Source organism: Crocuta crocuta, unplaced genomic scaffold (genome assembly GCF_008692635.1).
Source record: "Crocuta crocuta isolate KB4526 unplaced genomic scaffold, BGI_CrCroc_1.0 scaffold799, whole genome shotgun sequence".
NCBI classification, from domain to species: Eukaryota; Metazoa; Chordata; class Mammalia; order Carnivora; family Hyaenidae; genus Crocuta; species Crocuta crocuta.
The window spans coordinates 164,808-192,332 of NW_027530195.1; the positions used below are offsets into that span (position 1 = coordinate 164,808).

At 48.3% G+C, this 27,525-nt stretch overlaps 2 protein-coding genes across 2 annotated transcripts in view; both read right to left on the bottom strand.

Annotated features, from left to right (window-relative positions):
• Nucleotides 1–8,069: 8,069 nt before the first annotated feature.
• ZNF584 (zinc finger protein 584) lies at nt 8,070–17,472 on the bottom strand. Its single transcript, XM_077765310.1, has 4 exons — nt 17,083–17,472; nt 16,033–16,159; nt 11,446–11,568; nt 8,070–9,985 (listed from the first exon to the last, which is right to left on the bottom strand). The coding sequence occupies exons 1-4, from the start codon at nt 17,098–17,100 to the stop codon at nt 8,979–8,981; spliced, it is 1,275 nt and encodes a 424-aa protein (XP_077621436.1). The 5' UTR covers nt 17,101–17,472; the 3' UTR covers nt 8,070–8,978.
• A 9,803-nt stretch (nt 17,473–27,275) lies between these two features.
• RNF225 (ring finger protein 225) overlaps nt 27,276–27,525 on the bottom strand; it is a 660-nt gene continuing 410 nt past the window's right edge. The window contains exon 2 of the mRNA XM_077765301.1: nt 27,276–27,524. Within this exon, the coding sequence (XP_077621427.1) occupies nt 27,276–27,524 (249 nt within the window). The remainder of the gene's footprint in view (nt 27,525) is intronic.

Here is a 27,525-nt window from a genome sequence, read left to right on the forward strand (position 1 = left end):
TTTTATCCCCATTGGAAGTAGGGACACATTGTTTCCATAATATTCCAAAGTCATGAGTTACCCTAAAGGCATAGTGACTATTGGCATAAATGTTTGCAGTTTTACCCTTGGCTTAGGGTACACAAAATACACACATAAAAATAACACAAAAATACACAAAAATAAACTCAAAATGGATGAAAGACCTAAATGTGAGATGGGAAACCATCAAAACCCTAGAGGAAAAAACAGGCAAGAACCTCTGTGACCTCAGCTGCAGCAATTTCTTGCTACACACGTCTCCAAAGGCAAGGGGAATGAAAACAAAAAATGAGCTTACTGGGATCTTGAGATAAAAAGCTTCTGCACTGCAAAGGAAACAATCAACCAAAAAGGCAACCGATGGAATGGGAGAAGATATTTGCAAATGAAATATCAGGTAAAGGGTTAATATCCAAAATTTATAAAGAACTTAACCAAACTCAGCACCTGAAAAAAATAATCCATTGAAGAAATGGGCAGAAGACATGAGATAGACATTTTTCCAAAGAAGATGTCCAGATGGCCAACAGACATTTGAGAAGATGCTCATCATTCATCATTAGGGAAATACAAATCAAAACCACATTGAGATACCCCCTCACACCTGGCTGAGTGGCTAAAATTAACAATTCAGGAAACAACAGATGCTAGGGAGGATGTGTAGAAACAGGAACCCTCTTTCCCTGTTGGTGGGAATGCAAACTGGTGCAGCCATTGTGGAAAACAGTGTGGAGGTTCCTCAAAAAATTAAAAATAGAACTCCCCTATGACCCAGCAGTAGCACTGCTAGGAATTTATCGAAAGGATATAGGAGTGCTTATTCATAGGGGCACATGTACCCCAATGCTTATAGCAGCGCTTCCAACAGTAACCAAATTATGGAAAGACCCTAAATGTCCATCAACTGATGAATGGATAAGGAAGATGTGGTTCATATATACAATGCAATGCTACTTGGCAATGAGAAAGAATGAAATCCTGCCATTTGCAACAACATGGATGGAACTGGAGGGCATTATGCAAAGTGAAATAACTCAGTCAGAGAAAGACAGATATCATATATTTCCACTCATATGTGGAACTTGAGAAACTTAACAGAAGACCACGGGGAAAGGGAAGGGGAAAAATTAGTTTCAAACAGAGAGGAAGGCAAACCACAAGCGACTCTTAAATACAGAGAACAAACTGAGGGTTGATGGGGGAAGGAAAAAGTGGGTGATGGGCACTGAGGAGAACACTTGTTGGGATGAGTACTGAGTGTTGTATGTAAGCAGTGAATCATGGAAATCTACCACCAAAGGGAAGAGTACACTGCATACACTGTGTGTTAGCCAACTTGACAATAAATTAAAAAAAAAAAAAAAAGACCTAAGTTAAATATCATCTAGAGCAGTATAAGGTGATATGTTCCAGGGATGAGTGAGTTGAAGGCTGGACAAATCCATCACAAGTGTCCTGTGGAGAGTCAACAATGTCCATAAAAAAGATAAATCTCTGATGAAAGTCCCCAGGCCATCCCTCGTTGGAGATGGGCCCCAGGACAGAAAGGGTCAGGTGCTGTGGGAAATGGGTAACCAGGGGGTTAGATCTGCAGTTCCCTTTGGGAATTCTACTTTGCTGCATGGAGAAGAGATGGGGATGAACCTCTCAACGTGGTGGAATCCAAGAAGGGTGACATTACACTACAGCAAATCCAGTTGCTCTTCTAGGTCTCAGACTCCAGTTCCACCGAGTGCAAACTATGGGGAAATGGAAATATTAAAATTAGGCGTTAGTACTGGTAGAGAGATGGATACCTAGATTAGTGGAACAAAACAGAGAACCAAATACCCACACATACAGGCCCAACTGATTTTTGACAAAGGTGCAAAAGAAATGGAGGAAGAATCTCCCTTTTAACAAATAACTGGCGCAGGGCCAATGGACACCCACAGGTAACATGTAAGTAACTAAACAAAAATTAAACCTTACCTAAATTTCATACCTTGTGCAAAAACTCACTCAAAAGGAATCACGGATTTAAATCTAAAACAGAAAAATAAAACATTTTAAGGAGAAAATTGGGGGGACTTAGGATCAAGTGAAACACGCTTAGACTTGACCTGAAAAGCACGATTCATAAAAGGAAAAATGGCAAATTGGACCTCATCTAAGTCACTTTTAAAATGAGAAAATCCCAGGAGTGCCTGGGTGGCTCAGTTAGTTAACATCTGACTCTTGACTTCGACTCAGGTCACGATCTCACGGTCAGTGCGTTCAAACCCCACATGTGGCTGCACATTAGGTACAGAACCTACTCAGGATTCTCGCTTTACCTCTCCCACCCCCAAATGAATAAATAACTAAACATTTTATAAAAATGAGGAAACTACAGAGATGAGCAGATTAGTGGTTTCTGGGGTTAGGGAAGGTGGTTGGCTATTAAGGAGTAGCATGAGGGACGTCTTCGTGGTGTTTCAACAGCTCCATAACATGATTGAGGTGATGGTACAATGAAGCTACATGAGATAGAATGGCATAGAACTAACTACACACACGTATGTGTGCATATATAAACTGGTGAAATTTGAACAAGCTCTGTGGATTACAAAAAAGGAGAATCATTAAATATTACATTAAAAACAAAGCCCCCATGATGACTAAAAGCCATGATAACCTCCTTTCACTAGAAGGTAAAAGCCAATCGCAGAGTCACTTGAGTCCCCAGTAGACAGCTATGACGAGAAACCCAGACGTCCTGAAATGCAGAGAACCAAGGGGGGACTCAGCTGATACACTCAAGGGTGTCCCTTCATAGCCCTTGTCTTGGTTGCCAGTTGTGTGGTTTCTTGAGGGATGTGTCTCCCCATGTCTCAGTTCACCAGGGCTGCTCTAATAAAGTCCATGAACCCGGTGGCTTACAAACAATAGAAATGTATTTCTTGCATTACTAGAAGCTAGGAAGTCCAAGATCAGGGTGGCAGGAGATTCCGTACCTGGTGAGAATCCTGGAAAGAGGGGAGGCGTTCTCGGGGGTCTCTTTTCTGAAGGCACTAATCTAATTCATGAGGGCTCGACTCTCAGGACCTAATCACCTCCCACAGGCCCCACCTCCAAATATGCCACACTGGGGATTAGTTTTTAATCTATGAATTTGGGGGGGCACCTGGGTGGCTCAGTCAGTTGAGCATCCAGCTTCGGCTCAGGTCATGATCTCACAGTTCATGGGTTCAAGCCTTGCATCGGGCTCTGTGCTGACAGCTCAGAGCCTGGAGCCTGTCTTCAGATTCTGTGTCTCCCTCTCTCTCTGACCCTCCCCTGCTCATGCTGTCTCTCTCTCTCTCTCTCAAAAATAAATAAAACATTAAAAAATACTTTTTAAATGTATGAATTCGGGGTGGGGGACATAAACCTTCAGTCTATACCCCCTACTAAAAGGTCAGCGCCATGCTCCATGCCCCTGTGTGCTTCTTCCCTGGTGGGCAGGTTCAGTCTCTAGCATACAGTAGCAATTCAGATAGCATAAGATAAATATGTAAGCAGACTCAAGTAACTTAACTTGAGTGAAGGAAGGATTTACTACCTTTTTCTATGGTATCCTATCCTGCTCTCCCTTCCCAGGGTCGGCTGTGATGACGGGGCTGTGGTCTGAGCCCAGCACAGTCCTGGAAGGCAGCCAAATACTAGCTCCACAAACATTCCATTCCCTGGGGTCCTACTGTGTGCCAGGCCCTTGCCTGGACCCTGCAGTAGACACATTTTATCTCAATCTGATGTGCAATCCAGAGATTTAATGTGCAAACAGACCAGAGAACAGGGCCATAGCAGAGAATGGTTGGAGTCCAAAGGAAACGAAATAGGGAGGTGACATAAAGCTACAACCACTACTTCCCTGAGGAGGTGACTCCAGGGGAAGAAGATTCTGGACAGAAGCAACTTCAGTGCAGAGGCCTCAGGCAGCACTGAGCTGGTGCATTTGAGAGCGAGGAGGAGACTAACTCACGTTGGAGGAGTAGGGCACGGGGCACCATGTCACGCACGCCCTGTAAGCTGGGTGAGGAGTTTGGTTTGTTCTAAGCCAAATGGGAACCGCGGATGCACATGCCGCTGAGGGAGGCCTGGGCTNAGCTACAACCACTACTTCCCTGAGGAGGTGACTCCAGGGGAAGAAGATTCTGGACAGAAGCAACTTCAGTGCAGGGGCCTCAGGCAGCACTGAGCTGGTGCTCAGTGAGAGCGAGGAGGAGACTAACTCACGTTGGAGGAGTAGGGCACGGGGCACCATGTCACGCACGCCCTGTAAGCTGGGTGAGGAGTTTGGTTTGTTCTAAGCCAAATGGGAACCGCGGATGCACATGCCGCTGAGGGAGGCCTGGGCTGTGTGTGGTGACGCTGTTAGAGGGGGTCAGTTTCTTTGTGCAGGTGCCATGCTGCTGGGAGCTCCCGGAACGGAGAAGGGCAACTCAGAGAAGGCAAGTGAACACTTGATAAACCTTTAGGTTGGTGGAATCTGAGCCTCAAGTCTGACATGGCTTGGATCCATCCGTGGGTGTGTCCTGTACCCCAGGAGGCTCTGCCCTGTGATGTCCTTGGCAGGAAGGGGTGGGACCACTGCAGGGAAGGACCACATGTTAGGAAGAACTCTTTTCCTTCCAGGGCACTTACGCCCAAATATAAGTGGTTGTGCTGAAACAAAATTGATTGATTCATTCATAAAGCTCACAGGACAGCTGCAGGCACAGCTGGATGCNGCAGTAGACACATTTTATCTCAATCTGATGTGCAATCCAGAGATTTAATGTGCAAACAGACCAGAGAACAGGGCCATAGCAGAGAATGGTTGGAGTCCAAAGGAAACGAAATAGGGAGGTGACATAAAGCTACAACCACTACTTCCCTGAGGAGGTGACTCCAGGGGAAGAAGATTCTGGACAGAAGCAACTTCAGTGCAGAGGCCTCAGGCAGCACTGAGCTGGTGCATTTGAGAGCGAGGAGGAGACTAACTCACGTTGGAGGAGTAGGGCACGGGGCACCATGTCACGCACGCCCTGTAAGCTGGGTGAGGAGTTTGGTTTGTTCTAAGCCAAATGGGAACCGCGGATGCACATGCCGCTGAGGGAGGCCTGGGCTGTGTGTGGTGACGCTGTTAGAGGGGGTCAGTTTCTTTGTGCAGGTGCCATGCTGCTGGGAGCTCCCGGAACGGAGAAGGGCAACTCAGAGAAGGCAAGTGAACACTTGATAAACCTTTAGGTTGGTGGAATCTGAGCCTCAAGTCTGAAGCTCAAGTTGGATCCATCCGTGGGTGTGTACTGTACCCCAGGAGGCTCTGCCCTGTGATGTCCTTGGCAGGAAGGGGTGGGACCACTGCAGGGAAGGACCACATGTTAGGAAGAACTCTTTTCCTTCCAGGGCACTTACGCCCAAATATAAGTGGTTGTGCTGAAACAAAATTGATTGATTCATTCATAAAGCTCACAGGACAGCTGCAGGCACAGCTGGATGCAGGGCTCAGTGAGATCAAAAGGGCTTGTCTCTTGTCTCCACTCATTTACCTCTTTTGGCTTAGTTTTCAGGCAGGCATTGCTTGAAAGAGGAAAGTGGCTGCCGGCAGCCCCAACTCCCAAATCCTGATCCATGAACTCCAGGGTCCATGAGAGGGTTCCCCTTTCCTCACAATTCCCTGCAAGTCCTTTAACTGCCTCTCAATAGTGCACCTCAGATCACATGACCCCACTTGACCCCATCCTTATAGCTTTGGGTTGAATATGCTCTGATGACCAGGCCTGAAGCATGTACTCAGTAAACAGTTGATGAATGAGTGAATGAGCAAATAATTACTGGACATACTTACTTGTTCACTGTTAAAAGCAAACTTATCTTTAGGCTCTTCTCCATTTCTCCCAGGAAGTGAGCTATGTTGGTCTGCTTAGGGCGTGGGGTGCCAAATGATTAAATTCCAGAGCTTGGCTTTAAAAATGAAAATCACCAATACTAAGGAGATTTGTCGTTATGAACTGAACGTCTCCCAAAGTTATGTGTTGAAGTCCTAAACTACTATCTGATGGTGCTGAGATAGGGCCTTTGGGAGGAAATCAGATTTACATGAGGCTGTGTCCTCCGTGACAGAATTAGCATCCTTACAAGCATAGAGACTCCATGACTTCCTTTCTCTCCACTATGTAAGGACACAGCAAAAAGATGGCTGTCTACAAGCCAGGAAGAGCTCTCATCAAGGAACCAAATTGGTCCACACATGGGTCCTGGACTTCCCAGTTACTAGCACTGTGAGAAATAAATTTATCTTGCTTAAGCCTCTAGTATTTTCTTACAGCAACCGAACAGACTGACACCCATAAAGAGATAAGGGAGGTTCCTCTATGGGCATCTGCAGAGCAAGATGGTGTCTGGTCTCATGGACCACTTCACAGAGTCTTTTAAGACAAGGTATCAAACTGAGAATATTCAGAATTTCAACCCTGCTCTCCCGCTTAAATAATATGGAGACACACACACTTACTCCTATCACCAAACTGTCTTGTTGACTGTGAGAAAATAATTTTTTAATTTTTTTAATGGTTTTATTTATTTGAGGGAGAGAGAGAGACAGCATGAGCAGGGAGGGTCAGAGAGAGAGGGAGACACAGAATCTGAAGCAGGCTCCACGCCCTGAGCTAGCTGTCAGCACAGAGCCCGACGTGGGGCTTGATCTCACAAACTGTGAGATCGTGACTTGAGCCGAAGTCGGTCGCTTAACTGACTGAGCCACCCAGGCGCCCCGACTGTGAGAAAATAAACAAATACCTGCCCTGCTGACTGGGGACCAAGCTCGTCACATATCACAGTGAGAAAATAAGTAAGTGCTATGCCTCTGCAGATGAACTTAGAAATCAAGAAACACACTAGTCCCAATCTCAGTGAAGCCTTGTATGTTGCTAAGTCTTTAACAAACCCAAACGTACCCCTCTATTTCAAACGCGCAGCAGATGTAACCGTGAGGACAGACTTAGGGGTAGCACTGGGTTTGTGTCCGGCCACACATCAAAGCATGGAGGGCAGAGAAAGAGGAAGGAGGTCACTCCAAATGAAGAAGTGTCAGGGCTCATGAAGAGATACCTTGGTTTAACTGGGGACAGGGTATTTTTGACCGAGGCAGAGAGACTGGGGAGGCATTCCTGATAGGCTGAGGGCACAAACAAAAATGCCCAGGGGCACAGAACTGCTGGGTGCACTCCGGGGGAGAGCTGCCCCTGGCTGAGGGAGAGGACCGTCTCGGGGCAACCAAAACAGAAGCTGCGGGGACGGGCTGCTGGCACTGGCCTTCCAGGCGAGGTCGGGGCTAACATGATGGAAGGAGCGAGCCTCATCCAAACTGGTACCCTGGGCAAGTCAAGGGGTCAGAACCACCAGGAGCCATTTGTCTCAGATGTTCCACCATCACCTGGAAAACATTACCCCCATCCCCTCCCTAGCAAGTTGGCTATTATATATGCAACCCCAATGGGAGACCAGAAACCTGGTTCAGAGGACCCTTCATCCACGTGCTGAGGGCCATCTGAGATCTAACCGAGGCCACCTGTACAAGGTACAAAGGATTGAACTCTAATGACTGATGTCTACCCCACCCCCAGAACTGAGCCCTACTTGCCTCAGCTGGACTTTAACTGCTACAATATAGACCTCCCCNCCATGTTGGAGGCAGACAATTACTATACGCAGGGAATAGGGCCTGAGTAGGCCTGGAGGTGTCCATATACTTCACAGTGTTGGGGAGAAATTGAGCAGACTGGCCAAAAAGTCCCCTGACTATAAGCCCGCCTGAGTTTCTACCCCAGCACTGCCACCATCAGGGCTGGGGGAGAAGAATCGCTCCAGTTAAAGGAGGCAGCAGCGGCTTCCAGCCCCAACACATGGTAATTGCTGAGCACTGTGGCTCAAAGCCCCTGAAGCCTAGGCGCACCTCTCTCTCTCCAACCTGCCTCAAACTAAAATTCTCTTCTTGACAGGAAGCGCAATTTTTGGACCAGGGACACAGCTACAACCAACATACGAGTTTCGCTGAACTGACATTTTATTGACCTTTTGGGAAATTAGTTTCCAAAACTTTTTAAGTCAGAAGATCTACAAACCTGAGGATACGGGCCCATGTGTTGATTCAACCACATCTTTCCTTTGTGCCCTGGGACACTGGCAAGAAAGACAATGAATGCTACAGTATGCAGAGACACCACGAACACTGGCCACGTCCCAGGACTGCAGGATCTTCATTCTCTCAGGACCAGGGCGATGGCCGTGAAGTGAACATCCTGCTATCCCTAGTAAGGCAACAAAAGTCGGGGACCCCTTACTACAGAAGTCGGTCCCGCTATTCATGAGCCCAGTTTTGTTCTCAATCCCTCCACATAGTGATCAGAACCCCCAATATTAAAGCTGGCTTAAATAGTAGAACTTTTATTACCATACATTCCAGGGAAGCGTGAGACAGTCAGTTCCAGGGCTGGATAAATCCATGACAGGTACCATGCGTAGTCTAAACTGCGTCCATGTGAACTATCAACCTTCTCTGGAAGCCCCCAGTAGACACAGCTCAGCTACTCTTGACCAGACCTGGGTCACAGACACACCGGGACCAGCTGGAGGGAGCAAACGAGGCCCATCAGGGGCTCAGCCGCTCACCACGGGGGCCATGGAGGTCTCGCTGTATGAGCGCGCATTGCGCTGCCTGATGCCCGCCTGGTGGTGGAGGTGCAATGGCTTGTATCACAGAAACTGGCAGTGACTTGACACTGCCAACAGCCTAGGCAGGTCCCAGTGCCACCTGGCTCCTGGAAACTTCCCACACACCCGCCACCCCAGGGCACGTGTGGGGGGGTGTCAGGTTTAGCTTTCAAGTGGCTCCTCTCCTCTCCTTTCTGGAGTGAGGTCCTTCATGCTGAACAAGGTGCCAGCCCTAGCTACAGGCTTTCCAACGTCCTGTCTTCTTACGGCCTTTCTCCAGTGTGCACTTTCCTGTGCTGAAGAAGGGTAGAACTATGTTTGAAGGCTTTCCCACATTCTGCACACCCATAGGACCTCTTTTCAGTGTGGAACTGCTGGTGCCGATTGCGGTAAGACCTGGTGGTGAAGGTCTTCCCGCACAGGCTGCACTCATAGGGCCGTTCTCCAGTGTGAACTTTCCAGTGCTGATACAGGCCAGAGCGGGTCACGTAAGTTTTCCCACATTGCTCGCACTCATAAGGCCTCTCTCCAGTGTGAACTCTCTGATGAAGAATGAAGCTATGGTTGTACTTAAAGAACTTCCCACATTCCCCGCACTCATAGGGCCTTTCTCCAATGTGAACTTTCCGGTGCCGAATGAGAGTAGACAGGACACTGAACGCCTTCCCACATTCGCTGCACTCATAGGGCCTTTCTCCGGTGTGAATTCTCTGGTGCAGAACGAGTGCATCTTTGCGGTTAAAGGTTTTGCCACACTCATCACACCTGAAAGGCTTTATGCCTGTGTGAACCTTCTGGTGCTTCCTCAGCTTAGAGGGATAACTGAAGGCCTTTCCGCACTCGGTGCACACACGGGATGTTTCTCCAGCGTGAATTTTTTGGTAGTTAACACGGGTAGATTTCTCCGTGGGGGGATTTCCACCTTTTGGACGTCTCAAGGGTCTCTCTTTGGGCTGGGTTACTAGGTGGTCAAGCAGGGCAAAGGCCTTCGGGAAAGCTTTCCCACAGTCGCTGCACTTGAAGGCCTTCTGTGTGGCGTGGACTCCCTGCTGCTGTCGGCAGCTGGAGCTGGGCTGGAAGGCCTCCCCGCGCGCCGTGCTCCCGTGAGACCCCCCGCTGCGGTGGGCGGCACGGTGCTGCAGAGGAAGCAAGGTGGCAAGGACGTCCATCCCAGCCCCTCCGTGCACAAAGGGCTTCTCTGACAGGTGGACGCTGTGACCCTCCGTCTGCTCTGTAGGGGCTTCCCCGTCCTCCAGTCTACGTGGACAACCTGAAACAGAAGAGCCAGTTATCGAGAGCTGAATTAGAGGGAGGAGGCACCTCCGTCACAAACACACGTCAGGCACGCCAGAAAGCAGTCCACAGAATTTCTAGGAGGTTGCTAGCGGTCTGGTGGAGAAAGGGCTGGCCCAGTAGAACAGGGCTCTGGCAGATCACAGAACAGGAAAGATGTCAGTGGGGACAGCGACACAAAGCTGGGAGCAGTGCTGGGAGAAGAGGTGGGGTCACCAGGTCACTCCTTGCTGTTGGAGAACAACAAGTCAGAAGCACTGTAAGAACGGCCTGAAGGAAAGGGACAGAGCAGCAAGGAACCGAAAGCTGTTCCATTCCTAGGCCAGAAAGCTGCGGGGCCTGCGCGTTCTCTCCAGGACATGATACGGTGCCAGGCCAAGGACAGGAATGTTTCGCCTGGTGCCAGATGTACTCATTGCTGTGGGTTAACCTCAAGCACGGTTAAATACTAACATAGTATTTCTGCTTCTGTAAATCCAATTAGCCAGCTTGTACTTCCCTGTTCTGGCTGACCACACCCACGCTATTCGCAAGGTTACAGAACACCACGTCACCATTCTACGCTGGTGGTCTGTCATGTAGTCACCACCCCACGGCTTCTCAAATGTCTAATTACGGTTGGTCATTTCAAGACAAAAAACTTAAAATTGATAGGTCTCTGCTAAAACTAACACCTGAGTGTCACAGTGTAATTAATTAACTAAATAATGACGAATTCTGCCTTGCTGAAGTCTATATAAGCTCACTGCTACCTTTGTTTGGGGCCATTCTCTGCATATTTCTCTGTGAGATCAGGAGATCAGGTTTGGCCCGGCCGTAAATAAAATCTTGACTCGCTTCTGTTCGGCGTTTGGTGGTCTCTTCGACAATCACCCTGCTTCACTCGTGACCCAGTATGGAACACACCGCAGGAGCTGTCAAGATGCCAAATACTATGTGGTACGTGCTTGCTGGTATCAGACAAGTACCGGAATAAAGGAGGCTTGAGCAGGGAGACCGATGCTTCAGCTCCTGGAGAGTCTTAGTCCCCTGCTTCTTAATTCTGTCGTCACTGCACCTTTGGGACCTGTCTCTCTCTCTCACTTGCAATAGGTTTCAAATAGGGCCTCCACCGCCGGTGAACCACCGGTGACAGCGAGCACTGTTGAGGAGGATGTGTCTGCTCAGAGGAAAAGGCAACTGTAACACAGTAGCTGGTGTTGAAGTGTTATTTAAGGATGTGTGCACATCTCAGGTCACTAGTGGAGGCCAGGGAGGGGGTCATCCAGGTCCTGAGAGTCACGGTAGGGGCGGTTATCACATACTGTGTTCACGAGAGAAAGGAAAGGTGGGAACAGTGTGTGGGCATGACCTTGACCACAAAAAGCCAAAGCACACAGGTGAGCAGCATGCTGTGAGCTCGTCACCGAAACTAAGGCCTGTCCCAGCCCTACTCACCAAGACCAGGACCCCTCGGGGCCTCGGCTCTACTGCCCAGACTCAGGCCTGCCACGTTTGGCACCCGGAGCTCTTCTTCACTCTCCAGCTGGGCAACCGCATGGCGTCTTGAAGGTGCAAAGCCTGGGAGGGAGAAAAGCAGCAAGAGGCCAACCAACGTAAGCCAAGGCTTACCCACCCCGTCCCACACCAAAGGAAGCTCACGTTACCATGGCAACCACGAAGAAAACAGAGTATTAGAAAAAGCACTTCCTCTGCACATTTAAAAATGTGTTAAGACCCCATGTTGTGTTTTACCAGAATTTTTTAACAGAATCTCTCATGAAGTAAAACAGACATAACTAAAGTAAAAAATAGTCAAACAGTAATAGTTGGAGACTTCCATTTCTAACTGTCAATAAGGGACAGAACCACGAGGCAGAAAACATATATACAGCACTTGAACAACACTAAAAATCAACTAGACCTAACAGACATCTATAGAGCATGCCATGATACAGCAGAAGAATGCAGTCTCACATGCTCATATGCACATGGAACGGTCTCCAGAACAGACCATTTGCTAGCAAATAAATAGACTTTAGAAGATGTGATCTCTGAACACAAAGGAATTAAAATAGAAATCAACAACAGACAGAAATTTGGGAAACTCATAAATTTATGGAGTTTAAATACAATACATCTAAATAACCAAAAAAACTACAGAGTACTTTGAAATGAATGAAAATGAAAACACAACATACCCAAAGTAATGGGACATAGCAGTGCTTACAAAATTAGAAAATTAGAGCTATAAACACCTCTGTGCTGTTTCGCTCCTAACACTCTGACACCAAAAGTGGGTAGGTGAGGGGCAGGTGCTCCATACTTCTTCAACTCTCAGACATCAAGGTGGTGTCCAAGGATTCCATTAAATTCTCATATTAACTACCTGGAATCAGCGTCAGATCCCACACGTTAAGGGCTCAGTCCCACAGGACTTCAGACAACAGTTGAAAGTACCAGACCTCCCACATTTCTGACCAAGTGGCTATAAATCAGGGATTCCCACGATTATTAATCCCTTCTCAGGTTCAATAGTTTGCTATAATGGCTCACAGAACTCAGGGAAAGAGTTTACTTACCATTACCAGTTGATTATAAAATATACAACTTAGAAACAGCAAAACAGAAGAGATGAAAAGGGCAAAGGAGGCAGGGGGGGGGGGGTTGGGGNGTTAGAGTCATCCATGCCCTCCAGCGGTGCCACTTTTCCCAGCAACCCAGAAACTTTCTGAATCCTATTGTTTAAGAGTTTCTATGGAGATTTCATTATGATGTATGATTCATTAAATCACTGGCCACTGGGGGCTGGTTCAGTCTCCAGGCCCTCTAATCTCCCTGGAGACCAGGGCTGGGGGACTGGGAGGACGGGGGTGGGTGCAGCTCAGAATGTAACCTTCCAGTCACGCCCCGGTCTTTCTGGCGGCCAACCCCTTTCCTGAAACTATCCAGGGGCTCCCAGCCAGCAGCCATCCCGTTAGCACACAAAAGATACTCCTCATTTCAGAGATTCCAAGAGTTTTAGGAGCAGTGCTAGGAACCGGGAACAAAAACAAAATACATATTTCTTATTATGTCACAGCACCCATATTTAAAAGGATCTCAGGGGCACCTGGGTGGCTCAGTCAGTTAAGCATATGACTCCTGATTTTGGCTCAAGTCACGATCTCACGGTGATGTCGGGCTCCTGGCTGACAGTGCGGAGCCTGCTTGGGATTCTCTGTCTCCCTCTCTCGTTCTGCCTCTCTCTCTCAAATACAAATAAATAAACATTTAAAAAAATAATTTAAAAAATTAAAAGATCTCAAATCAGTAGCCTAACTTTAGTCCTCAAGGAACAGGAGAAAGAAAAGCAACGAAACTCAAAGCTAGCATAAGAAAGGAAATGATAAAGAACAGAGATAAATGAAATACAGATTAGAAAAAGAGAATCTGTGAAACCAAAATTAGGATCTCTGAAAAGATCAGCAAAATTGAAAAACTCCTACCTAGACTGACAAGAAAAAATAAAAGAATCAAATTATTAAAAAGAAGAATGGGGGCGCCTGGGTGGCTTAGTTGGTTAAGCGTCCGACTTTCGCTTAGGTCATGATCTCGCGGTTCGTGGGTTCGAGCCCCGCGTCGGGCTCTGTGCTGACTGCCAGCTCAGAGCCTGGAGCCTGTTTCAGTCTGTCACTCTCTCTCTCTCTGACCCTCCCCTACTCACACTGTCTCTCTCTCTCTCCTAGCAATAAATAAAACATAAAAATAAAAAAAAATTAAAAAAATTAAAAAAAAATAAAAATAAAAAGAAGAATGAAAAAGGGACATCACTAACATTATAAAACAGAAAGGGTTTTAAAGAAAAAAACAGAAAGAGTTTTAAAAAAAATTTGTTTAATGTTTACTTATTTTTGAGAGAGAGACAGAGACAGAGCATGAATGGGGGAAGGGCAGAAAGAAAAGGAGACACAGAACCTGAAGCAGGCTCCAGGCTTCGAGCTGTGAGCATGGAGCTCAACATGGGATCAAACTCATGAACTATGAGATCACGACCTGAGCCGAAGCAGAATACTTAACCAACTGAACCCCCCAGGCGCCCCTAGAAAGAGTTTTAAGGAAATACTGTGAACCACTGTATTGTATGTCACAAATTAGATAACTTAGATAAAATGGACAAATTCCTAAAAAAGACACAAACTACCAAAACTGACTCAAGAAGAAATAAAAAGTCTGATTATACTTAACAAGAACAGCAGCAACAACAAAACTTCTGCCGTAGGGAAAAAAAACATTGGCCAGAGGGCTTCACTGATGAATATTAACACTGAAATAAGAACTACCACCAATACTTGACACATTCTTCCAGAAAACAGTAAAAAAGGGAACATTTCCCAACTCCTCTATTGAGACCAAAATTACCCTCATACTCAATAAAAGATATATGAGAAAACTATACATTGATAACTTACGAATAAAGATGCAAAACTCTTCAACAAAATACCAGCAAAGCAAATCCAGAAGCATATAAAAGGATTATAAACTATGACAGAGTGAAACACATGCTAGTAACACAAGGCTAAACATGTGAAAATCAATTACTCCAGGGGCGCCTGGGTGGCTCAGTCGGTAAGTGTCCGACTTCGCTCAGGTCATGATCTTGCGGTTCGTGGGTTCGAGCCCCACGTTGGGCTCTGTGCTGCCAGCCAGCTCAGAGCCCGGAGCCTGTTTCAGATTCTGTGTCTCCCTCCGTCTCTGACCCTCCAGAGACCCTCCCCTGCTCACGTTGTCTCTCTCTCTCGCTCTCAGAAATAAATAAAAAACATTAAAAAAAAAAAAGAAAGTCAATTACTCCAATACTCTGTGTTAAAAGAAGAGAATAAAAATCACACAATCATTTCTTTTTTTTTTTTATGCTTGTTTGTTTTGAGAGAGAGAAAAAAAACCACATGCAAGCAGGGGAGGGGCAGAGAGAGAGCGGTAGAGAGAATCCCAAGCAAGCTCCACCACAGCACAAAGCCCAACTTAGGTCTTGATCTCCTGAACAGTGAGGTCATGACCTGAACCAAAACCAAGACCCCAACACTGAGACATCCAGGCACCTACATTTCAATACACATGGCAAAGTACTAGACAAATTCTAATGACCTTTCATGATAAATGCACTAAAAAAAAACCCTGAGAAAATAAGGAAAGTTCCTCACTGGAAGAGGTGAGCTGTAAAAAACCTACAGTGATTATTAGTGAAGGACTAAATGCTTTTCCCGTAAAATTGGGAATGAGGCAAGGATATTTACTCTCACTAATTCTATTAAATAAAGTACTGGAGGTTCTAGGTAGGTCAGTTAAACAAAGGAAGAATAAAAATCTCTCTATTTGCAAATGACATTATATCATACATATGGAAAATATCAAGGAGTCCACTAAAAAAACTATTAGAAGTAATAAATGAGTTTAGTAAGGCACAAGACACAAAATCAGTATACAAAAATCTATATTTCTATGTACTAGCGCTGCACAATCTAAATTGAAATTATGAAAACAAATCCACTTAAAATATCATCAAAAAGAATAAAATGCCTAGGAATAACTTTAATCTTGTACGCTGAAAACTGCAAAACACTGTTGAAAAAAGTTAAAGACAACTAAATAAGTGGAAAGATATCTCATGTTCTGAATTGAAAGGTATTAAGTGGCAAAACTCCCCTAACTGATTAGGACCGGAGAGGACCCCATAAAATTTCTTTAGAAGGAAAAAGGCAAAACCCAGAGCACAGAGAGGCCATGACTTCAGCAGAGTCATAGAGACGGGAAGGGCTGAGTGGGATTTTTTGGGCAAACTGTAAACATCTGAACCGGAAGCCCTACTCCAGGAGGCCGTGCGGCAACAGCTATTGAGGCTGCTAAGAAGGCTGCTCAGAGAGGCAGGGGAAGAACACACAGCCCGTTGCCAGTCCTCACAGCACCAACCACAGGGAGCCTGGGAAGGAACAGCCTCTGTGGCGGGGCTCTAGGATGAACACAACTTCCTATGGGTAAAAGGCAGAGGTGGAGTGAGAGACTTACCCAGCGAGCCAATAAGTGCAAAGTTCTGTAGCATCACATCACGGTACAGGCTTCTCTGGGTCAGATTAAGAAGCCCCCACTCCTCCCGGGAGAAATACACAGCCACATCCTCAAAGGTCACCAGCCCCTGTAATGATGGATTGAACTGAGCCTTAGGGGTCAATAGTGGGCAGACAAGCCAACCACAACACGGACAGAGGAACACACCCAGGCCCTTGATCAATGTCGCAGGGTCCTGCCTCATCTCTCACTGACATCATCTTTCCCTTTGAGCCCCAAACCCCTACTCCCACTGGACACATACCCTCTACCTCCCCCTCCTAAGACACTTACCTCAGAGGACTGCCAGTCCCCCCAGTTCCACTGGCGCCTCTCCCCTCACGTTACTCTCGGACTCTGCATCCTGCCCACAGCAACGACAGGCTGTCGTCGGTATATGGTATATACCATCTATGTACCCAGCCGGACACACAGGACGCGCTCTCCCTGCCAGCCAATTCCCTCTACGTCCCAGAGATCACCTTCCAGGGACAGCCAACCCTGTGCTCACCCTTCTGTCTTAGGTCTCAGATCTTCCAGTTTGCCCTCCAGTCTGACATGCACAGAACTCTCGGTACCACCGCTTGTTACAGCTCCACACCAACAGCACAATCTCACCGGTTCAGCCCATTGGCAACTCGCTGGACTTGCCTACATGCCCACCTGCACACAATGTCTCCAGTGACACCACTGAGAGCAACCACAGCACCATCCAGCCCCACTCCTCCGCGGCTCACTGCTAAGTTAAAGTTAGAGACTTGAACTCCCCCATACCCCACCCCCGGCCCCGCCGACTCTGCGCTGAAGACCTCCCCACCCAGACCTGCCCCTCGCTTCAACTCTCAGCCTGGCAGGCCACACATGGATCTCCAAGGCCCCTCTTCCACCTCTGCCTTTGACCAAGCTGCCCCTTCACCTGCACAGACTTCCCCGCTTCTCCTGAGCTCCTTCAGAACCCGACCCACTGGGTGGGGATCAGGGCCGTCAAAGCCTCGGGAACCTTCCACTTACCAGCGCCTCCTCGGCCATCGGAAACTGTTGGCGGAGCTTCGCCGCGAAAGGCGCCGAATTTCGGCCTACTCAGCTCAAATCCGTACCTGCCACCCCTTCTTGGGCGCAGGAACCTCCGGCCGACTGTGGAAACTGGGAAGCCAGGTCTCCCCCTGTTTCCAACGTGCGCAAAGCCCAAGGAGCCGCCTGCGGGAGGCCCTGACCCTCCGGCGCCCGTTCCGCAGTGGGCGACACCAAGTCTCAGGAAGACGGAGTCATTCCCGAGGGTCACGACGTGCACAGGCGCGACGAGGGTCCCTGGCCCCCTCCTCCGCGATGCGGCTCTCCAGGTGTTGGCGCCGACCCACGGCTGCAAGAGGAGCACCACTGAGGCAACGCCGGAAGTCCCGCCGCCTCCAGACGCGCTCATTAACTTAGATCCCGCGTCGCTGAAGGGCCTTATTTCCCACCTCCCCTCGCGGTGCCGCTTGCTCGTTGCCAAGGCGACAGGGGCGGTCTCTACTGTGCGCTCGTACCGACGTAGCCAATGACGGTCCCAGAGAGGAGCGTTTCCGCGTTCTGTGGAGGGGGGACTTCCGGCATCGTCCCCCTGCTTTGGAACCACGTAGAGCCGGAGGTCGGTGTAGCTACGCGGAGACTCCTTAGAGCCGTGGAAACTGGAAGAGGGAAGCGGAGAGGTGGCACTGCACTGTGCACGCGGCGTGAGCGCGCAAGGGTCCTTGCCCGTAGAGAGGCGTTGCCGTCGGGCGCCACTTCCGTCAAAGCCGGCCCGTACCCGCCGCCGCCGCCCCGGAGTTGTCGCCCTGGACGCGATGTCTGCTTCACGGAGCGGGAGACAGAGCTCAGAAAAGCCTCTCCAGGGGCGCCTGGGTCGTTCAGTCGGTTAAGCGTCCGACTTCGGCTCAGGTCATGATCTCACGGTTCTTGGGTTCGAGCCCCGCCTCGGGCTCTGTGTTGACAGCTAGCTCAGAGCCTGGAGCCTGCTTCTGATTCTGTGTCCTCCTCTCTCTGACCCTCCCCTGCTCACGCTGTCTGTCATTCTCTCTCTCAAAAAAATAAACATTAAAAAAATTTTTTAAAGAAAAGGCTCTCCAGCCTGAGTTGAGTGAGCTGAGGACCAGCAGTCAGGGGGCCTTGGAAGGTATCCAGTGTGTAAATTCATATTACCGCCACCACCACTGTCCAGTACAGAGCTGCTCCATTTCACAAGGAAGTTCTTTTTTTTTAAGATTAAATTTTAATATTTATTTTTTTTACAAGTAGTTTATTGTCAAGTTGGTTTCTTTTTTTTTTTTAAAGACTCACTCATTTCTTTCTTTTTTTTAAATTATTTCTAGGAGAGAGAGAGAGACAGCATGAGCAGGGGAGGGTCAGAGAGAGAGGGACCCACAGACCGAAACAGGCTCCAGGCTCTGAGCTGGCAGTCAGCACAGAGCCCGACGCGGGGCTCGAACCCACGAACCGCGAGATCATGACCTAAGCGAAAGTCGGACGCCCAACCGACTAAGCCACCCAGGCTCCCCTGTCAAGTTGGTTTCCATATAACACCCAGTGCTCATCCCCACAAGTGCCCTACAAGGAAGTTCTTCTAACCAACCCTTAGGTCACACCTTCTCCCAGTCCTGACAACCACTGATCTGTTCCCCATCACTGTATTTGTGCCACTTCACGAATGTCATATAAATGAAATCCTATAGTACAGTTGGTATATACTTTGGGCTTTCACCATTCATCATAACGCACTTGAGATCCACCAACGTTGTGTGTATCAGCAGCTTGTTGCTTTTTAATTGCTGAATAGTGTAGATAAACCAATTTGTTTAGCTATTGACCTATTGAGGTACATCTGGGATGTGTACGTTATTATTGTTATTATTTGCTATTACAAATAACATTGCCATGAACATTTGTATTCGGTTCTCTGTTTTCATCTTTGTGTGGACCTGAGTTTTCATTGTGTCAGGGAGGTGATAAATGCCCAAGAACGCAATTGCAGAGTTGAACAGTAAGTGTATACTAAACTGCCAGATTGTTTTCCAGAGTAGCTATACTATTTTACCTTCACATCAGTAATTGCTATTGAACATCTTTCCATGCACGTATATGGATAATATATCTGCTTTAGTGAAATATCTTCTCTAGTTTTTGCCCATTTTCTAACTGGAATTTTTTTTTTTTTTTCTAGGAGGGAGAGAGAGAGACAGCATGAGCAGGGGAGGGTCAGAGAGAGAGGGAGATACAGACTCTGAAATAGGCTCCAGGCTCTGAGCTGGCAGTCAGCACAGAGCCCGACACGGGGCTCGAACCCACGAACCGCGAGATCATGACCTAAGCGAAAGTCGGACGCTTAACCGACTAAGCCACCCAGGCGCCCCTGAGACTGTCTACTCTTTAACAAGCACATGATGTGTTCTGATTATCCAAGACTGTTCAGAAGTATATTTGCTGATTATAAATATAATGATGTTTGGTGCCAACATTTTTTAATGGAGAGACCCTAATTATTTCCAGTAGTGCCTATTGTTAGGCAGTTTCCTTTCAAAACAGTACAGCTCTTAAGTTCATCGTATAAGTCTCCTTGGGCCTGTCACCATCAAGATGCCTGGCTGGCTTAGTCAGCTGAGTGTCCGACTTTGGCTCAGGACATAATCTCACGGTTCGTGAGTTCAAGCTCCACATTGGGCTCGCTGCTGTCATCATTAAGCCCACTTCAGATCCTCTATCCCTCTCTCTCTGCCCCTCCCCTGCTTGCACTCTCTCAAAAAATAAATAAAATGTTAAAAAAAAAAAGAATGTGACAATGAAACTTTGAGTGTATTTGTGCTGCGTTAAGCTGTGAAATTGGTTGGGTTTTTTTTTTTAGGTTCTGTATACACTTTTTTTAATTTTATTTTTTTCATAGTTTATTGTCAAGTTAGTTTCCATATAACACCCAGTTAAGCTGTGAGATTTGTAATAATTTGTTATAGCAGCAGGAAAAATTACACCACCATCTCCCAACCGTGTTCCACAAAAAGACCCAGAAGACATTCCTTTCACTAAGATAACTAAGAAATATATTAGAGGATTGAAATCTCTGTGATTGCTCTCTTGTAAGCCAGCTATGACTGTAGAAGATGGTGCCATTGAAATGGGATGTTTTCCATGGTATGATCCCTTGAGTAACAGAGGCCAAGTGGCAGCACTTAATTACCAAATACAAGGTGGACACATTGACCATAACAGGCAACAGTGGTGTACAGGCAACCAGAAAGCCTTGGCTTACAGAGGGCTTGGACAGTGGGTAACTGAATACAGCATTCCTCAGAAAGAAATATCTGGGGCATAGGTCATTATGCTAAGAAGGGCTAAATGCAAGCCCCTGAAGCTTCCACTCCTTGCCAAGACAGTAAACCGAAAATAATACTGTATCTCTGGAGGAAATGCAGAGATTAATGCCACTGCCAAACTTAGGAAAGAAGCAGAGGTGGTGGTACCCGTTACGTCCCATTTAACTCACTCGTTTGGCCTGAGCAGAAGTCAAGTGGGTCTTGGAGAATGACTGTGGACCATCCATCCTAAATTTAATCTGGTGGTGGCTATGATTGTAGCTGCTCTTCCAGAGGTAAAATCATTACTACAACAAATTAACAGAACCCCTGGCACTGGGCATGCAGCCAGTGACTTAGCTGATGCCTTCCATATAATTTACAAGAAACACCAGAAACTGCTCTTCACTTAGCCTGGGATGGAGTCCAGAACGGGTGGAAGCAATGAGCTCTGAGCTGGCATCTTGGCAAGGGAGGGGCCACCTGTGATGATGAACCAAGCCTGCAACCCATGGAGTAGGGACCAGCCAGAGCCACCTGGCTCAGAAAAACCATACTCGGTCCTGGTTTAGAGAGAAAGAATGCTCCTCAGAGCACATACACATGGCCGCTCAAGGAACGGCACTCGCTTCTGTGGTTTACGGAGTATCAAAATCAAGAGTCATGAGTAATTTAAGACAGGTGAGAGCAGACTATAGTTTGTGGTCCAAATGCAGCTCATTGCCTGTTTTTGCACTACCTTCAAGATAAGAAAGACACATTTTTTTGTAGTTGGAAAAAATCAAAAGAACACCATTTTGTAACATGTGAAAATTATATGAAATTCAGATTTTAGCATCCATAAATAGTTTCTATTGAGTATAGTTGACGCATAATGTTACATTAGTTTCAGATGTACAACAGAGCCATTCAGCACATCTATATATTACTCTATGCTCACCACAAGTGTAGCCACCGTCTGTCACCATACAAAGCTATTAAAATACTCTTGACTATATTTCCTATGTTGTACCTTTTATTCCTATGACTTATTAATTCCATGCTGGAAGCCTGTACCTCCCATTTCCCCTTTACCCATTTTGCTCATCCTCTGTCCCCTCTCCTCATGGCAACCACTAGTTTGTTCTCTGTATTCATGGGTTTATTTCTGCTTTTTTGGTTTGTTCAATTGTTTTGTTTTTAGATTCTACACACAAGTGAAATCACCTGGTATTTGTCTTTCTCTGACTTGTTTCACTTAGCGTAATATCCTCTAGGTCCATCCATGTTTTTGCAAAAGGCAAGATCTCATTCGTTTTTATGGTTGAGTAATATTCCATCATATTTACACCACATCTTTTTTATCCATGCATGTATTGATGGACATTTGGGTTACTTTCATATCTTGGCTATTGTAAATAATGGTGCAATAAACATAGGGGTGCATATATTTTCAAACTGTTTTCATTTTCCTCAGTAAATTACTGAATTGTGTGGTATTTCTATTTTTAATTGTTTTAAGATTTTAAAATTTTATTTATTTATTTATTTTTTATTTATTTTAAAGTAGGCTCCAGGCCCAGTCCAGAACCCAACATGGAGCTTGAACTCATCACCTTGAGATCAAGACCTGAGCTGAGATCGAGTCAGAGGCTTAACTGACTGAGCCATCCAGGCACCACAAAGATTTTTATTTTTTAAGTAATCTCTACACCCAACACAGGACTTGAACTCACAACCCTGAAATCAAGAGTCGCATGCTCCACCGACTGAGCCAGCCAGGTGTCCCTTCTATTTTTAATTTTTTGAGGCACCTCCACACTTTTCCACAGTGGCTGCACCAGTTTACATTCCTATCAACAGTGCATGAGGGTTCCTTTTTCTTGACATCCTTGCCAATACTTGTTATTTCTTGTCTTTTTGATACTAGTCATTCTGGATGGTAGAAGGTGATAATAAAATTTTTTTAGAACACAGTCACAGTCATGCATTTACATATTGTCTATGGCTCCTTTCACACTACAATGACAGAGTTGAGTAGTGACTAGAAACTGCACAGCCCACAAAGGAGAAAATATTTATGATCTGGCCCTTTACACAAAAAGTTTGCTGGGTCCTGATTAAGAAGTTACAGAACTGAGGCGCCTGGCTGGTTCAGTTTGTTGAGCAGCGGAGCCTTGATTTTGGCCCATGTCATGATCCCAGGGTTGTGGGATCAAGCCCTGCATCAGGCTCTACACTGAGCATGAAGCCTGCTTAAGATCCTCATTCTCTGTCTCTGACTCTCTCCCCTGCTCACACATACTCTCTCTCCTTCTCTCTAAAAAATAAAAATTAAAAAAGAAAGAGTAGATTTCTAGAAGATTCTTTGAAAAAGTCCCATACCCAATGTGGAGTTTTCCGAAGGCCATTTAAAGGTGAAGCATCCATGCCCCAGGGAGGGGGAAATCAGGCTGCAGCTCGCTCCAGGCCACTGTGACCCCAAGGAGGAGGCGGCAGCCAGCTTGGAGGAGATGCCCAGTATCGTTCCCATCCCAGCCTCAGTCTCCCTTCTGGGAGGGGAGGATCTTTTTTTTTTTAATTATTTATTTATTTTTTAATTTTTTGTATTTATTTCTAGGAGAGAGAGAGAGAGACAGCGTGAGCAGGGGAGGGTCAGGGAGAGAGGGAGTCACAGACTGCAACAGGCTCCAGGCTCTGAGCTGGCAGTCAGCACAGAGCCCGATGCGGGGCTCGAACCCACGAACCGCGAGATCATGACCTAAGCGAAAGTTGGACGCTTAACCGGCTAAGCCACCCAGGTGCCCCTAGGATGGGAGGATCTTAGCACTTGCAGGGTCTGATCTGAATGTGCCCTTAGTTTTAGGGAGAGCACCTCAGAGGCAGGCAGGCAGGCCACCTGCTACACATGCATGTGGGCTCTTCCTCTAGCACTTACCTCCATGGAAACCACATGATCTAATCTGCCTGCGTTCACATTTGTCTGCATTAAAATTGATCCATAACTGTATGAACTCTGTTCAAATCTAGTTTAGTCCCGTCCATCGTCTTGTGTCCAGCGTTTGCCCTGAGAGGGCAGAGGCCCGCGCGTCCAGAGTGCTAGGCCTGGCACACAGCAGAAGCGCCATAAAGGCAATTGCAATATCTGCCCCTTTTCACGTTAAGGGGTTTGAGGTGTCTGGATCTTTTGTTTGTTGTTCACTTCTCCCTTGTCCTGTGGCCCCCAGCCAGGAATGCTAGAAGCTCCCTCAAGCTCCGCTTGTCTGCTGCAGGTCTTAGTGAGGAGGGAAGACTCCAAGCACAGAGAGAGAACTTCCGCTGCACCACCGGGTAAGGGGAAAAACCAAGGCTACCCTGCCAGGGCATGGAGTTGAGGGGAGAATGTGTTTTGCAAAAGCTCTGTGGTTCCTGTTCAAATCCACACCCTGCCCAGCCCATCAGCCTCAGTTTTCCCATATGTCATCTGGATACTGCTGCTCTCAGGGTCCAGTGAGGGCCCTCTGCGGCCTTCATTCCCTTGGCCTCAACACAGGAGGATGCCTGATGGCCAGGGTCGGGTTTGGAGTAAGCAGGAGCCTCCTTGACTCCCATGAGAAGAGACTGGCGGGATTCCTGTAGCATGGAGGCTCCCTGGGGGCCCTCCAGGGAGCATGGGAGGGAGAGCTGGGGAATGACCTGGGAAAGGTTTGGGGAGTTGGGGGTCCACAGGATTGACATCGAAGGCAGTGGCCAAGATGACAGCCTCTCTGCTCAACTTTCTGGATGTCATCTGCCTTGTGAGAATCCTCTTTGTTCCTTCAGTGTCCCCAGGGTGACCTTGGTACACAGCAAATGCCAAATAAATACTTGTTGATTAACAAATTTTTCCTGCAAGTAAAATGTTTATTGTCCATTTTACAGAGGAGAGAACCAAAGTCTGGCATCTCGGGCACCATGCAAAGCATTGAGGTTGGCACACACACACACACACACATACACACCCCGTCCCGGGTACTCACAGGCACCAGGACCTAGAAGGAGCAGCAAGCCGGGGCTGGTGAGGGGTGGCTATGCAGCAGTGATCAAGTGGGCAGAGAGAGGGCCGAGAGGGCACAGCTCTGGGTGGCCACAGAGGCTGATAGACAAGGATGGGAGTCACCCAGGGCGGTTTGGAGCAGCTGCTTTTGTTTGTGGGCAGTGGGTGGGCAGGCATCAAGGTAATAAATAATTGGCAGGCAGGAACCCTCAGGTCCCCTGGGATGTGTCATCAGCCTCATTTAAAGGGAGGAGAGACTGAGGCCTCTGGCTTCCTTTTGGGAAAGTGGAGAAGCCATACTCTCCCTCGCCCCTAAGAGGAAGCTGGTTAGGGCAGGGGGGAGGGGCCAGCCCTGCCCACGGCCCTCAGTCACCACCTTCCTGCTCCAGATCTCTCTACCTTGATGCCAGCTGTTTTGAAGATACAGCTCTAAGGTCTCCTTCCAGGCAGAGGGTATTGTCTCTCCCTCTTCTGTGCACCACCGGCTAAGGGCCCCATTCTGATACCGCAGCTGGGCCCAATTCCTGCCTACTCTCCCAGCCTGGAGTGAAGGAGGGAAGGAGTGAGAAAAGGGAGATCTGAGACTCTATGGTAAGCTGAATAATGTGCCCCAAAGATAGCCACATCTAGTCCCCAGAATCTGTGAATCTGTTACCTTACATGGCGAAATGGACTTTGCAGATGCGGATGCTGAGCTGAGGAAATTGGGATTATCCAGGCGGGCTCAATACAACCACAGTGTCCTTATAAGTGGAAGAGGGAGGCAGGTAGGTCAGCGAGAGATCTGAAGGCCGCTGCCTTTGAAGATAGAGGAAGATGAGGCGCTTGACTGGTTCAGTTAGTAAACCACAGGACTCTTGATTTTGGGTTTGTGATTTTAAGCCCCACGTGGGATGTAATTACTTAAAAACCAAAATAAAATAAAATATGAAGATAGAGTTAGAAGCCAAGGAATGCAGCTCTAGAAGATGGAAAAGCTAAGGGCATTCTCTCCTGGAGCCCTGAGGACACTGGATTTTATCTAGGCAACAATGATTTCAAGACTCCTGGCCTGCAGAACTATAAAATGCTTAATGTGTGTTGTTCTAAGGAACTCAGTTGGTGGTAATTTGTTGCAGCAACCAGAGAAAACTAATACAGACCACCAACCTGTTCCTGCTTGACCAAGTCCCCCCTGCCCCCCCCCACCGAGTGGGCTAGGCTATGGCTGCCCAGTGACCCAGCACACTGGGTCCAGCCCCTGTGGGTGACATTGACACCTGGGTGTGCGACAAGAACTGGTCTGGGAAAACACTCCCTTGGATGTCCTGATGTTGCCCCTCTGGCTTCCCACCTGGAAGGAGCAGCTCGTATCAAAAGGAGCCCTGCCAACATGCCTAGATCAGAGTGGCTGGGAGACAGTTGAGCCGAGAGTGCCCACAGCCACTCCCAGGCTGCCTCTTTTGTCACCTGCGATGCTGTCAATCCCCAGAATACTATTTGGCCCCCCTCTGTATGCCGGGCACTCCAGACACATGTGTAAAAAAGTCAAGCGGGAGCCTCCATCCCCATAGCAGTCATATTGCTCTCTGGAGAATGTTGGATTCCCACCCACAAAACACAGAACCCCAACTCTGGACGAAGTGAGACAGGATGCGGGCTCTAGGGCCTGGGGGGAAACGGAAGGCCTATGTTCAGTTTGTGTAGAGGGTGGCTGCCATCTGCCCTGAGGTGACTAACCCAGGAAGGCTTCTGAGAGGAGGAAAACAGGAACCCTGCAGGCTGCCGTCCACAGGGAGCTTCACCTAGGGGAACAGCAGGGATGTCAAAAAGGTTGATAAAGCCCTGGAGGAAGAGGTGCAATAACCGAGTGCAGGTGGGGGTGATGGAGGTTCTATGCCTAGGGTGCGAGGCCTGCCATCAGGCCACGGAGATCCAGGAACACCCGCTCTTAGCCTCTTTACGCCTTGGTGACCACAGCTGCCCTCACAGCATTTCAGGAGGATCCCAGAAGCCACGACCCATTGGAGTAGTGGAGGCTCCCATTGTAAGTTTGTACTCAGGACCAAGTGGGAGCTAGTCTTTGAGGCTCAGGGTCTATCTGTCCCTCCTAAACCCTGACCAGGACATCTGCTCCTCCAAGCTCAAGTCCCAGCTATGTGTGCAGAGAGGCAACTCAGGACCAGCATGGAAACAGCTGGATCCCACCCAGACCCAGCCTGGGTCTGCAGCAGAGTGGAAAACTCCACAGCCTGGGTAGGAGTCGGCGGGGGAGCGTGGGGGATGGGGAGGAATGCAATGGGCTGGGCAGGAGGCCATGGCCAGAGACTAACGCAGCAGCAACTTTGCCCCTGGAAGATGGGGACTCCCACAGCCTGCAGTGAATCCAAAGGATGGGTAGCTGCTTGCTGAGGATGCTCCCCCAGGGGTCTGCTGACTGGGGGCACACTTAATCCAACCCTGTGATCAGGGCTGATGGTGCCCCTAACAGGGTACCTGCACGATATCGGTCAGAGGGGCTCCGGACTCCCATGAGGGATGGGGATCGAGAGTACTTCCCACTGGACCCCAGTGGAGACCAGGCTTAGGAGTGCCTCTCAGCAGGACCTTTATAAAGACGGGGATCAGGGTGGCATCGGCTGCTGGATGTCCGCAGGGATAGGGGTCATGGGCGCTCTCAGAGGGCTCTTGCAGGAATGAAGGCAAGGGGTATGTATTCCTTGAGAGGGTCCCTGCTTCGTGGTGATGATGCCTTGAATGATCCCACCAGGCCTCCCTCTGGAGAAGTGGGCGCTTGGGATGCACCTTACTAAGGCCTCCACAGGGATCATGGCAAGGAGTCCTGGCAAGATCCCACCAGAGTGACACGGCAGTCCCCAGGCCTGAAGATATGACCTGCAGCACAGTTGCGTTTACTGAGGCCCCCACACCCTCCTGACGCCCCGTCCCCGTGGGGCCCAAGCGGGACCAGCCCCTGGCCCCCACATGCGGTTCGGGGCCCTGTCCAGCGTCCCCTCGGCCTCCACTGTGTCCTCGGAGTCCCCTTCGGGCTCCAGCGGCTCCTCCGCGGCCCCCGGCAGGGCAGTGTCCAGGTCACGGCCCGTGGGGCGCGGCGTCCAGGCAGGGCTCCAGGGCGCCCCCGGCGTGGGCCGCGGCGGGGGC

Excerpts from the sequence above, each read along its gene's own strand:
- ZNF584 (XM_077765310.1), bottom strand. Across the intron at positions 11,569-16,032 it reads TGCACTTATTGGCTCGCTGG|GCTTTGCACCTTCAAGACGC; the intron begins GTAAGTCTCTCA and ends TCTCCCTCCCAG. Across the intron at positions 9,986-11,445 it reads CCCGAGGGGTCCTGGTCTTG|GTTGTCCACGTAGACTGGAG; the intron begins GTGAGTAGGGCT and ends CTTCTGTTTCAG.